General features: G+C 42.3%; 1 protein-coding gene across 4 annotated transcripts in view; it reads left to right on the top strand.

The window, feature by feature from the left end:
* Positions 1-456: 456 nt before the first annotated feature.
* Positions 457-12,457, top strand: part of LOC124277167 (serine/threonine-protein phosphatase 2B catalytic subunit alpha isoform-like) — a 52,677-nt gene continuing 40,676 nt past the window's right edge. For 2 of the 4 annotated variants that reach the window (XM_046712833.1, XM_046712832.1), the window contains exon 1: positions 458-607. In XM_046712833.1, coding sequence (XP_046568789.1) covers positions 550-607 — 58 coding nt within the window. In that variant the 5' untranslated portion in view covers positions 458-549. Of the gene's footprint in view, positions 608-12,457 lie in introns of all 4 variants that reach the window. The other 2 variants (XM_046712839.1, XM_046712836.1) reach the window with 2 other exon arrangements.

The following is a 12,457-nucleotide window of genomic DNA, read 5'->3' as shown; positions in this document are numbered from 1 at the left end:
CACCATATTAAAATTAAATATAAATACTATTCATAAATATAAAACTTCTAATTTGAAACATTTGCGAGAAGTCAAAAGAATTCAAACTATCCACACCCATATTTCAAATTCTCAATCCACAGATTTCAAACTATATACACATATTTCAAACTATCTACAGTATTCTACACCCATATTTCAACTATCTACATATATATCATATGCCAGCAAAGTCAAAGATATTTTTCCTGAGCTATATCAGCGTATGTTTAAAAGTTTATCTTAATGTTCCCTATTAACCTTCGTGTGTGGAAATGTCAGCTGAATGATGGCAGTATTGTGATGAAAGTACCAGGAATCGGAACAAACTGCCAAGTAGTCACGTGACCCACTTGTCAATTACTATAAGGGGGGCTGCAAGAAATTATATCATACCACAATGTGACTAATAGCAGATGTACTGCAGGCGGGAGTGTGCGATGAGACAACCCCCAGATGTAGCCGTAGACAGACAGTGCCCAACACGGAGGATTAGTGGTCACAGCTTTACTTACTATCGGACATTCCACCATGGCAACGGAAAAGGAAGATAAACCTACTGACAAAGATGAAAAGGATGAATCTGAAGGTGAGATTAAAAGTTTCCCAAGTTGCCTCAGTTGCGTATGAGAACTACGGGACGGTTGCGCCAAGAACCTGTTGACATAGACTGTGACATCTCTATATATGGTGTTACGGGAAGGGATGTTTGTTTGCGTTTTGTTTGTGTGTGCTTTGCATGTTTGTTTATCTTTTTATCTGTTTCAATATCAGTACATGTGAGTTGCATAGAGAGATAGTGATTTTGATAAAGTTTGATGGAATGTTAGTTTCATTTTTCAAGATGGCGTCGTTTTCAAGATGGCCACTGATGCATCAAGCAGACGACAGTTTTGTTGTAATATCAATTAACTAGATATTTTAAGGACACTTTTGGAGATGGTTAGACCGTGTTTATGTGTATTTGTGTTTAGTGTGTGTCACTTGTGTGTCAGAGTAAGATTAGCGATGTCAAGGCTAATGATCCACACACCGCACGACACTAGTGCATTTTCAGAATTAACTGTACTTTAGTTCAGTGCAGTCAAGGCCATCAACTGTGTTGTTTTATAGCTTGCTTGTATCCGCTACCATTATAAGGTAACTGTCATTGTCAGTACACGCATCTGCGCCTCACGGCGTTATATCGCAGATACCCCGGTTATACCGCGCCTGTGATATTTGATACAAGTGCACGTGTGGAACGTTGGACCCTTGACAAACAGACACATGGGAACCGATAGTTGTGTTTTGTTGTGTTCGAGCGATATGTACATACCACGACCAAGAGTACCGAGTGTATTAGGAAAATAATTATTCACGCTCAATATCGACGTGGCGTAAACAATGTGGGAATCGTAATTGTGGTTTGCTTTTTTCAAAAAGAATGGTAGCGAAAATATCTGGGATGTACATATATATGCTCAATGACTTAAGGGAACGCTGTGGGTGTCCATAGCAACAGATATCATTTGGAGTCGTCTCCCTTGTTTCTTGAGCGCTGTCAGTAACTACAGGGGTCATCATGTCAAGTTTGGCGGAATAGCCGAGTGGATAAATCATTTGCTCATCATGCCCAAGTCCGGGTTTGGTTCCGCAACGTTCTTGGTGACCCACATCGTGATAGTCGTAAAATATTGTAGAACGTCAGTCCAACGAAAAGGAACAGGTTTCTCGCGGTCGTTCAAAGCTTCGAATGTCAGTTAAGTTGTTTTACGCTACTTTGACCAGTATTTCAGAAGCTTCACGACACTCAATCTTGGTGTAGGAGAAGACCCGAAGTGATGCAGATCTCAGATCTCTACCGTTATCGCGAAACCCATAAGCACGATGTGCTGCTGACAAACTTGAAACATACTCAGAGATATGAACCCATGATTGTAGGATTCTGAGACTCCCAAGGGAGGCTACTCTGCACAGCGACGATCCGTGTCCTGTCCTTGTCTACCAACCCTCACCTCTACCAACGTCACCCCTACCCCTAACAAAAGTGTTTTGGTGTAATGCCTAATTGGACAGTCTCATCGACAACACTTTTTGGTTTTATTTATTCATTCCCATAGTTACATATATACACACATATTATTGTTACAGAAGTGAGTATAGTTTAGTGCCGCTCTTATCAACATTCCAGCAATATCATGGAGCGGGATACCAGAAACGAGTCCCACAGACAGTACCCATGAGATAGAACCCGGCGTGACGAGCCAAAGCCTTAACCACTAGATAGGCTACTCTGCCACCACAGTAACAAAAGCAATATACAAGTAGTGAGTTAAGGTTTACGCCGCACTCGCAATATTCCAGCTATATGGCGGCGGTTATATACAAGGAAGATAGGTTGACACATACCAGCTTCTAAAGGGTGGTTGAACAGTCAATCATTGAGAAATGGGATGAAAGGAAACCATTTTTTCAAAATTTTGCATGATTGTTTCTTTTAGAAATGACAACAATTTATTATACAATATAAACAAGTGTTTATCAAGGTATGCTATATTTCATCAGTCATCACAATGATGGCCTGACGGTCCAACACACTACATATGTAATCAACATCAGTGATTTATGTAAAACATTAAGAGTTGTTTTTTTAGTTTTATCCGCTTTTAGCAATATTCCAGCAATATTACGGCGGGGGACACCAGAATTGGGCTTCACTCATAGAACCCATGGGAGAATCGAACCGGGTCTTATTCGCGACGAGCGAACGCTTTAACCACTGTGCTACCCCACCGCCCCAGAACATTAAGAAGGCAGTAGCTTGACATATTTTGGTTTGGTAAAAATAGCCTAACATTTCTAGAGTGGCACTGACATTTTCAAACTAATAGTCAGCTTCCGTTCCTTAAAGAGATAAAAATAATTATCATGAATAAGAATTGGTTTACTTTTGGCCTAGGTAACCAGACGGATGTGTGACACACGGAGTAATGATGTGTCACACTTGACTGTAACCCATAATAATGTGTGCCATTGTGCAGACGTGGAGTGTGTTAAAGGGACGTATTATGTGCATTTATGTGCATTAACGTATGAATGTGGCAATATTTGCAGCTATAGGTCCAATAGCAATAGGATATATGTGTGTTAATGATTGAAGTAACCCATTTGGATTGCTCTTTCCACCTTGCTTCATACCATTTGATAGGGTCTGATTGTATGGTGCAGGTTCGTATAACAATGACAGCGAATCGTTGAAACTGAAATGTGAATTCACATGTAGTCATATACAGTAGCGAACTTGCACGCTACAGGTGCGAGATCTGGCACGCGTTGGTTTAAACCAGATTAAGTCAGGGTATACGTACTTGGGCAGTGAGTGGGTGAGTGAGTCAATGTGGTTTTACGCCGCTTTTAGCAATATTCCAGCAATATCACGACAGGAGACACGAGAAACGGGCTTCACACATTGTACACACTTGGACAGAGTTCCAGCAGGTCGGAAAATTATCTACATTGTCTGACTATCATTCATGAAAACAAATTAAAATGTATCTTAATCTCAGGGTTCTTTTGAACGCAAACAGTTTTGATAATTCTCTGATTGTTTTCGGTATTGCTGATAAATAGGGTATTGGTTGGACTGTTCAGTGTATTGATACAATAGTAGTGTCTTCTTTAGGGAAACAGAATGAAGTCACTGAACAGATAGCTAGTGTGTTAGTTGCAGTATATATGCATGGATACGTAATGATATGGGAGTATGCATGGATGTACGATGAGAATGTGTTATGTTAAGGAGTACGATACTGTTTTATTCATAGGTGTACGATGATAATGTCGTATGCATGGCTTTGCAATGCGAATGTGTTATGCTTTGTAGTTCGACGATTCTGTGCTATGCATAAGCGTGCGATGAGAATGTGGTATGCATTGGTATGTGATGTCTCTGTGTTATGGCTGTGTGTTTTGTTGTGAATGTGTTGTTGCAATGATCTCGTCTAAGCGTTAGCAAGCCTTGTATACGTTTCCGTACATCATCACACTTTCATTACGCTTTAATACACATTACATACCTGCTCTGTTTTTTAAAATTCTGATTTTCAGTTCACGACGGTTAAATTTAAGGTCTACTTTAGCAACTGTTAAACGAGGATTGATTGGTTTGAAGCGTGTGACCTGGCAGACCAGGCCGCGTACCCTGCCAGCGTGGATCGTGGAATTCAAACCTTACTGAACCTTTATATACAACCCCACATTGGTACAGTGCATATTTCTGCATAGCCAATAGATGTCTGCAAAATGCAGATCTCTATATACATGACATGCTTTGTACAACCAATCACTATCAATGATATGCAGATCTCTATAACTAACTGCAATCGTCGAAATGCATCTCTATATGTATTCAATTGCTTTTGCAGAAATGCAGATTTTTGTATAACCATTTGCTGTGACCGAAATGCAGATTTCTCTATAACCAATTGCTGCGACCGAAATACAGATGTCTCTATAACCAACTGCTGCGACCGAAATACAGATGTCTCTATACCCAATTTCTATCACAGCAATGTAGATCTCTATGTACCCAATTTCTATCACAGCAATGCAGATCTCTATGTACCCAATTTTATCACAGCAATGCAGATCTCTATGTACCCAACTGCTATCACAGCAATGTAGATCTCTATGTACCCAATTGCTATCACAGCAATGCAGATCTCTATGTACCCAATTGCTATCACAGCAATGCAGATCTCTATATACCCAATTGCTATCACAGCAATGTAGATCTCTATGTACCCAATTTCTATCACAGCAATGTAGATCTCTATGTACCCAATTTCTATCACAGCAATGCAGATCTCTATGTACCCAATTGCTATCACAGCGATGCTGATCTCTATGTACCCATCTGCTATCACAGCAATGCAGATCTCTAGTACCCAATCTCTAATGTAGATCTCTATATACCCAATTGCTATCACAGCGATGCAGATCTCTCTATGTACCCAATTGCTATCACAGCAATGTAGATCTCTATATACCCAATTTCTATCACAGCAATGTAGATCTCTATGTACCCAATTTCTATCACAGCAATGCAGATCTCTATATACCCAAATTCTAACACAGCAATGCAGATCTCTATGTACCCAATTGCTATCACAGCAATGTAGATCTCTATGTACCCAATTTCTATCACAGCAATGTAGATCTCTATGTACCCAATTTCTATCACAGCAATGTAGATCTCTATGTACCCAACTGCTATCACAGCAATGCAGATCTCTATGTACCCAACTGCTATCACAGCAATGCAGATCTCTATGTACCCAACTGCTATCACAGCAATGCAGATCTCTATGTACCCAACTGCTATCACAGCAATGCAGATCTCTATGTACCCATCTGCTATCACAGCAATGCAGATCTCTATGTACCCAACTGCTATCACAGCAATGCAGATCTCTATGTACCCAACTGCTATCACAGCAATGCAGATTTCTATGTACCCAATAATATTATTGCTATCACAGCAATGTAGATCTCCATATACCCAATTGCTATCACAACAATGTAGATCTCTATTTACCCTATCACAGCAATGCAGATCTCTATATACCCAATTGCTATCACAGCAATGCAGATCTCTATATACCCAATGTTATCACAGCAATGCAGATCTCTATGTACCCAACTGCTATCACAGCAATGCAGATCTCTATATACCTAACTGCTATCACAGCAATGCAGATCTCTATATACCCAATTGCTATCACAGCAATGTAGATCTCTATTTACCCTATCACAGCAATGCAGATCTCTATATACCCAATTGCTATCACAGCAATGTAGATCTCTATTTACCCTATCACAGCAATGCAGATCTCTATGTACCCAATTGCTATCACAGCAATGTGGATCTCTGCATCAGCATCTGCTTTCAGCACAATACAAACTCGACTCATATATTCGCTTGACAACGTCCATGTTCACGTTTACTATAGACTCATGTATTGTCTGAAATATTGTTTTATAAAGTAAGTTGTGAACTGAAACAGACTCCACCAAACAACAAATACTTTAAACAAATTGATTTGACACAGATACAAATAATTGATCATCATCCGATGATTCGCTAGGGGGAAACTACACTGTCTGCATATATCACTTGCGTCACGTTCTAAGCAGAATTATACGTATCCACGACCAGGGCGTTACTATCTTAGTCGCACGCCCTTGCTATGGACAATTGTTTTATACCTGTATTGAATTCTTTTCTTTCGTAGTCCACGTACATTAAACTCGCCATTGTACTAATCCTTCCCGACATGCTCTGGTGGCGTATGCCATGGGGGAATCAAGCGAAAAATATAAAACCTCACGTGCACAATGCTAACCCTATCGATCTGTCCTAATTATTTTCTGATCGATATAAAATTGCGGAATGAATGTTTAACGGTGTAGTTTGTCGTTTAATTACGTATCATTCTGATACAATGATTCGTTATATTGGATTATCTGTTTCAAGTCACGACCGTGAGTTCACACAGGAATGACGTTGATCGAATATATTGGGTGCAATGTGTAGGGACGTCGTTCCCGTGATGTGGAGATATGTGTAGGGGACGTCGTTCCCGTGATGTGGAGATAGGAGTACAGGGAAGACGTTGATAGAGCTATAGGAAGCAAGGTGTGGGGTCACGGGACCTGGGGGTGGGGAGATGGTTGTATAGGGAAGACGTTGATAGAGCTATAGGAAGCAAGGTGTGGGGACACGGGACCTGGAGGTGGGGAGATGGGTATACAGGGAAGACGTTGATAGAGCTATAGGAAGCAAGGTGTGGGGTCACGGGACCTGGGGGTGGGGAGATGGGTGTACAGGGAAGACGTTGATAGAGCTATAGGAAGCAAGGTGTGGGGTCACGGGACCTGGGGGTGGGGAGATGGGTGTACAGGGGAGACGTTGATAGAGTTATAGGAAGCAAGGTGTGGGGTCACGGGACCTGGGGGTGGGGAGATGGGTGTACAGGGAAGACGTTGATAGAGCTATAGGAGGCAAGGTGTGGGGGTCACAGGACCTGGGGGGTGGGGAGATGGGTTTACAGGGAAGACGTTGATAGAGCTATAGGAAGCAAGGTGTGGGGACACGGGGGACCTGGGGTGGGGAGATGGGTGTACAGGGAAGACGTTGATAGAGCCATAGGAGGCAAGGTGTGTGGGGTCACGGGACCTGGGGGTGGGGAGATGGGTGTACAGGGAAGACGTTGATAGAGCTATAGGAAGCAAGGTGTGGGGACACGGGACCTGGGGGTGGGGAGATGGGTGTACAGGGAAGACGTTGATAGAGCTATAGGAAGCAAGGTGTGGGGTCACGGGATCTGGGGGTGGGGAGATGGGTGTACAGGGAAGGCGCTGATAGAGCCTATAGGAAGCAAGGTGTGGGGTCACGTGACCTGGGGGTGGGGAGATGGGTGTACAGGGAAGCCGTTGATAGAGCTATAGGAAGCAAGGTGTGGGGACACGGGACCTGGGGGTGGGGAGATGGGTGTACAGGGAAGCCGCTGATAGAGCTATAGGAAGCAAGGTGTGGGGTCACGGGATCTGGGGGTGGGGGAGATGGTGTATAGGGAAGACGTTGATAGAGCTATAGGAAGCAAGGTGTGGGGTCACGGGACCTGGGGGTGGGGAGATGGGTGTACAGGGAAGACGTTGATAGAGCTATAGGAAGCAAGGTGTGGGGTCACGTGGACCTGGGGGTGGGGAGATGGGTGTACAGGGAAGACGTTGATAGAGCTATAGGAAGCAAGGTGGGGGGACACAGGTCCTGGTAGCAAGGAGATGGGTGTATAGGAGAAAGCGTTGATAGAGCTATAGGAAGCAAGGTGTGGGGTCACGTGACCTGGAGGTGGGGAGATGGGTGTATAGGAGAATGCGTTGATAGAGCTATAGGAAGCAAAATGAAACTTGTTTCTTGACTGAATACTATTTCTCAACGATATATTTATTTTGAAACAATATACATCATGAATACCGTTGCGAGCCATAAAACTCGTACGAATGACTAGTACACATAAGGCATAATTGTACTTTACTTGGTTATTAATAACAATGGTGTGAGTCAAAGTAGAAACCAGGCTCGTGCTGGAGTTTGACGGGATTTCGTACATGTCAACTGAATTCTGAAACACGCTGTTCTGAACACAGCACTTGATAGGTGATGGCTAGACTTTCTAAGTCTCTAAGGTAAAAATTGAGAGTTTCAATGAAAATTTCTGAAAAAATATAGATAACAGACTTCCGTGCTTAGACGTCCTGTATTGTGCGCTTATCTAGACTTGCGTCTTTAAAGGACAGAATTACTATACCTCCACTGGTTTATCATTCAGTACAGCCTTGGAGCAAGGCTAGTCGATGGCGTCCTCCTTCCATTATGATAATTTCCCCTGTGAGTTTGTCCGAAGTATTCCTACTGTCTGACACCAAATTAAGCTGATCAGCATACAGCAATGATTGTATATTGGTGGGAAAGTCTGACTGTGCCTTTCTGGTGAACACACTCTCATCCGTGGCCAACTTGAGCCATTCCGCAGCAGGGTAACAGAAAGATGCAATTGGTGATGAATGAACACACACCCTTTGTTTGTTTACGGTATGGGGAACTGTCAACATGGGAAGTGAACTCTTTCCCAGTGTAGCATTCTACTATATATCTCGATTTCTAAGCATTAATGTAAAAACCTTTTCAATGTTTTAGAATCACAGTGAGTGAGTGAATTTACTTTTTACGCCGCACTCAGCAATATTCCAGATATATGGCGGCGGTCTGTAAATAATCGAGTTTGGACCAGACAATTCAGTAATCAACAGCATGAGCGCCGATCTACACAATGGGATACGATGACATGTGTCAACCAAGTCAGCGAGCCTGACCACCCGATCCCGTTAGTCGCCTCTTACGTTAATATCAAAGATATCAGCGAGTTGGGTTCAACATATTAACATACTGATAGCCGCCAGTAAAGTAACATATGTCTGCAGAACCTTGGAATGAATGCCCTGGCCGTTCACTAGCTACATCTAGACATTGTAACAAGTGCCCCGTATGGAACTAAGACATTATCAGGATAATCATAAATTATTAGTCCATCAAAAGTATTACATGTCCACGAACTGTGGTAATCAAGGTCGACTACGAGTATATGCTTGCCGTAAACCGAAATTGGCGTTAGCTCTTAGCAAAGGAATACAATTAGATAAAATAGATAAAATTCTTGTGTAATAACACATTTCAGGGATTATACATTTATGTCAAAAGCCAATATTCCATATTTATTAAAAAAAATTACAGTTATTGTGCAACAGAATATTTCACAGATGATAGTCAAGAGACAGTGTTTTATGTTTATTAATCGTTTTACTTATAGATTTATTGTGTAATAAAACCTTCGAGGAACTATATGTTAATCAAGAGACACTGTTCTTTGATTACTGATCTTCTTACGCAGCTTATATAACTTTATGCACTAAAAACCGATGTCATTTGAATATTCTTTTTACAAGGTTTTGCATTCTACTCACAATAATGTGAATTAATATGGCTACCAGACGTCTAAGATAAGTAGTAGGAGCTGCGCCCACTAAAACCCGCGAGTCAGGGTTACAATTCAATGGGGTAATTGTTGCATGAACTTCTACAGAAAGTATGAACAGAACCTCCAATAGAATTCCAACATTAGATCGAACATGAGCACAGCTGAAAGGCAATCGATACCTGTCGCGGTGATCAATATTTCGTCGATTACCTGTTGCGCTTAAAGTAGTTCTCTAGTAGGGGGACAATGAGTTATGGCCAGCAGCAGGTGAAAAGTTGCTGGATAGCTTCCTGGGCGGTTAGAAGGACACCGCCTGTTTTTCTGTCTCTTACGGTGGCATGAATATTAACTTTGCTGTATTGGTGTTCGGCTTTGTCCTTCGTGGGGTATTTAATTATTGCTTACGACTGGATACAAAAGGGCGCGAAGTGAATAATTCATATTGTGCATAAATAATGTGATCAAATTGTATTTATAGTGTCCGATCCCTCGTGTGTGTGTGTCTCTGTGTGTGTCTGTGTGTGTGTGTGTGTGTGTGTGTGTGTGTGTGTGTGTGTGTGTGTGTGTGTGTGTGTGTGTGTGAAATTACCAGAATGAATCAGATGTGCTGTGTGTGTGTGTGTTTCTTATTGTTCACTACAACAATTAAAACCGGATAATTCTTTTTTAAATATTCCACGTCGAATTCAAACAAACAAACGCTATACCCATAAACCCTGATGCATATATTCCAACACACAATCATCATAGACCCTGATATTTATTTAGTTATAAATGTATACGTTTCTTCTCCGCGCAGTCCCCAGTGTTGGCCAATCAATAGCCTTGCTCGGCGGCTCTGCAGACCTGAACACGTTGACATGGAAGATGTGAATGTCACTCCGAGACCTTGAAACCAGTCGTAGATATGAAATATTCACTCAGCTCATGAAATATGATACGCTTCTGCAACTGCAACTCAATTGTAGCGAAGTAAACGTGTGATGCTTAACAAGGCGAAATCCGAATAGGGCTCAGTCGTTTTAATGACTGACTGAGTATGGTTTTACGCCGTTTTTAGCAATATTCCAGCAATATCACGGCTGGGGACACCAAAAATGGGCTTCACAAATTGTACCCATGTGGGGAATCGAACCCGGGCCTTCGGCGTGAGGGGCGAACGGCTGAACCACAAGGCTAACCCATCGTCCCGTCATTTTCTTGACCATGATCGCTAAATATATTACCTGTCCTAAAATGTCCAAATTCTTACACAATATTTTTCTGAAAACATAGAAGTGTCATTATTTCATACCCAGCACCTACCCGCACCTCAATAGTTAGGATAAATGTAGGCGTCCCCTTCATTCGATGTGACAATTTTAATGACATCCCCTAGCAACCCCAATTAAATCTCATAGGGCCCCTCCCTTCTAATAAGTATGACCAATCCCCTAACTGAAAACGGCGATCGCGGCAAACACCGGGTTTCAATGTGCCTCATAAAGTGTACTTGCTGGAAGAGATGTTAACATAAAAGGTTTGTAACGTGATGTTTGTATTCATCAAAATTCTTGTAATATATAAGAGGTGTAAGGCTTTGCGATGTGGTGTCCTCGGCCTATCTCACAGGAGAGATGTACAGTAAGGGCCAACGGTTCATAGAAACGTTTTATCAACAACCAGGTGTTTAGATTTCATGTTCATATAAAGCCGGGGCGGTGGGGTAGCCTAGTGGTTAAAGCGTGGGTTCGATTCCCTACATGGGTACAATGGGTGAAGACCACTTCTGGTTTCCACGCCGTTATATTGCTAAGAGCGGCGTAAAAAGCATACTCACTCGCTCACTCATATAAAGCCCATCCACTACAAGACAAGAGGATATTTTGACGGTATGGTCCGGGTATGAGCATTCCACTTATCACTTCCCTAAAGTGGGCCGGTAGGCTAGTAGGTCGTCGTCACCCATTCCACAAAGGGTCGGCGGAAACCCATGTCGAACCCCTGGGGTCCACGTTGGCGTCCGTGATAGGGTTCTGTTGTTGTTCTCGATGGACTTTGTACAGATATGCTGGTCACTGGGAAACAGCCATTTGACACCTACGTGTATTCATGAGTTTCCACTGTTTGGCAGTTAGATAAATAGCGAGATGATATCACAAATGAAATGCGCCATTTAGCTCAGTTATGGGCTTGGCTTCGTGTTTCAATGTTGGTCAGTTTCATAAACAGGGTGATTATATTGATTTTGTTTTGATAACGCCGGTTGTATACCACCCAAAGGGCTCTTTTTAATAGGCACATCGCACGAAGTAACATAAGTGATTAAGATGTGGATCAGGTGGTCAAAAAGTGGTTTAATTTAAGTACGTGAGTATGGTTTTACGCCGCTTTTAGCAACACTCCAGCAACATCACGGCGGGGGACACCAGAAATGGGTTTCACAAATTGTACCCATGTGGGGAATCGAACCCGGGTCTTCGGCGTGACGAGCGAACGCTTTAACCACTAGGCTACCCTGGGGTTTAATTGAATACAACCTTGATATGTGACTTATATAGCCTACTTTTCTACGTGTGTTTTTCAGTCTTCAAATGGATTGATGGCGAGGGTAAATTACATGTCTCAATGGATTAGGGTTTGTAATCGTTTCGTTTTTGGTTTTGGTGTTTTTGGATTAATTCAATATTTAGATTTCGACTGTTTCTATGTTATTCGGATTTGTCACTTCCAGAAAACAACGCTGAGGAAGTGCAGATATGCAAATCGGGAGCCAAGGGCTGAAAATGTCAAATCATTGAGACAAATCGACCTATTGCAGTCTCTGTTCCCCTCTGATCTATGCTGGTGCTGTACGGTGGAGCTTGATAGAAAGCAGG

Source organism: Haliotis rubra, unplaced genomic scaffold, assembly GCF_003918875.1.
Source record: "Haliotis rubra isolate DU_JTF1 unplaced genomic scaffold, ASM391887v1 Scf219, whole genome shotgun sequence".
NCBI lineage: Eukaryota > Metazoa > Mollusca > Gastropoda > Lepetellida > Haliotidae > Haliotis > Haliotis rubra.
This window is presented reverse-complemented; position numbering and strand designations above follow the sequence as displayed.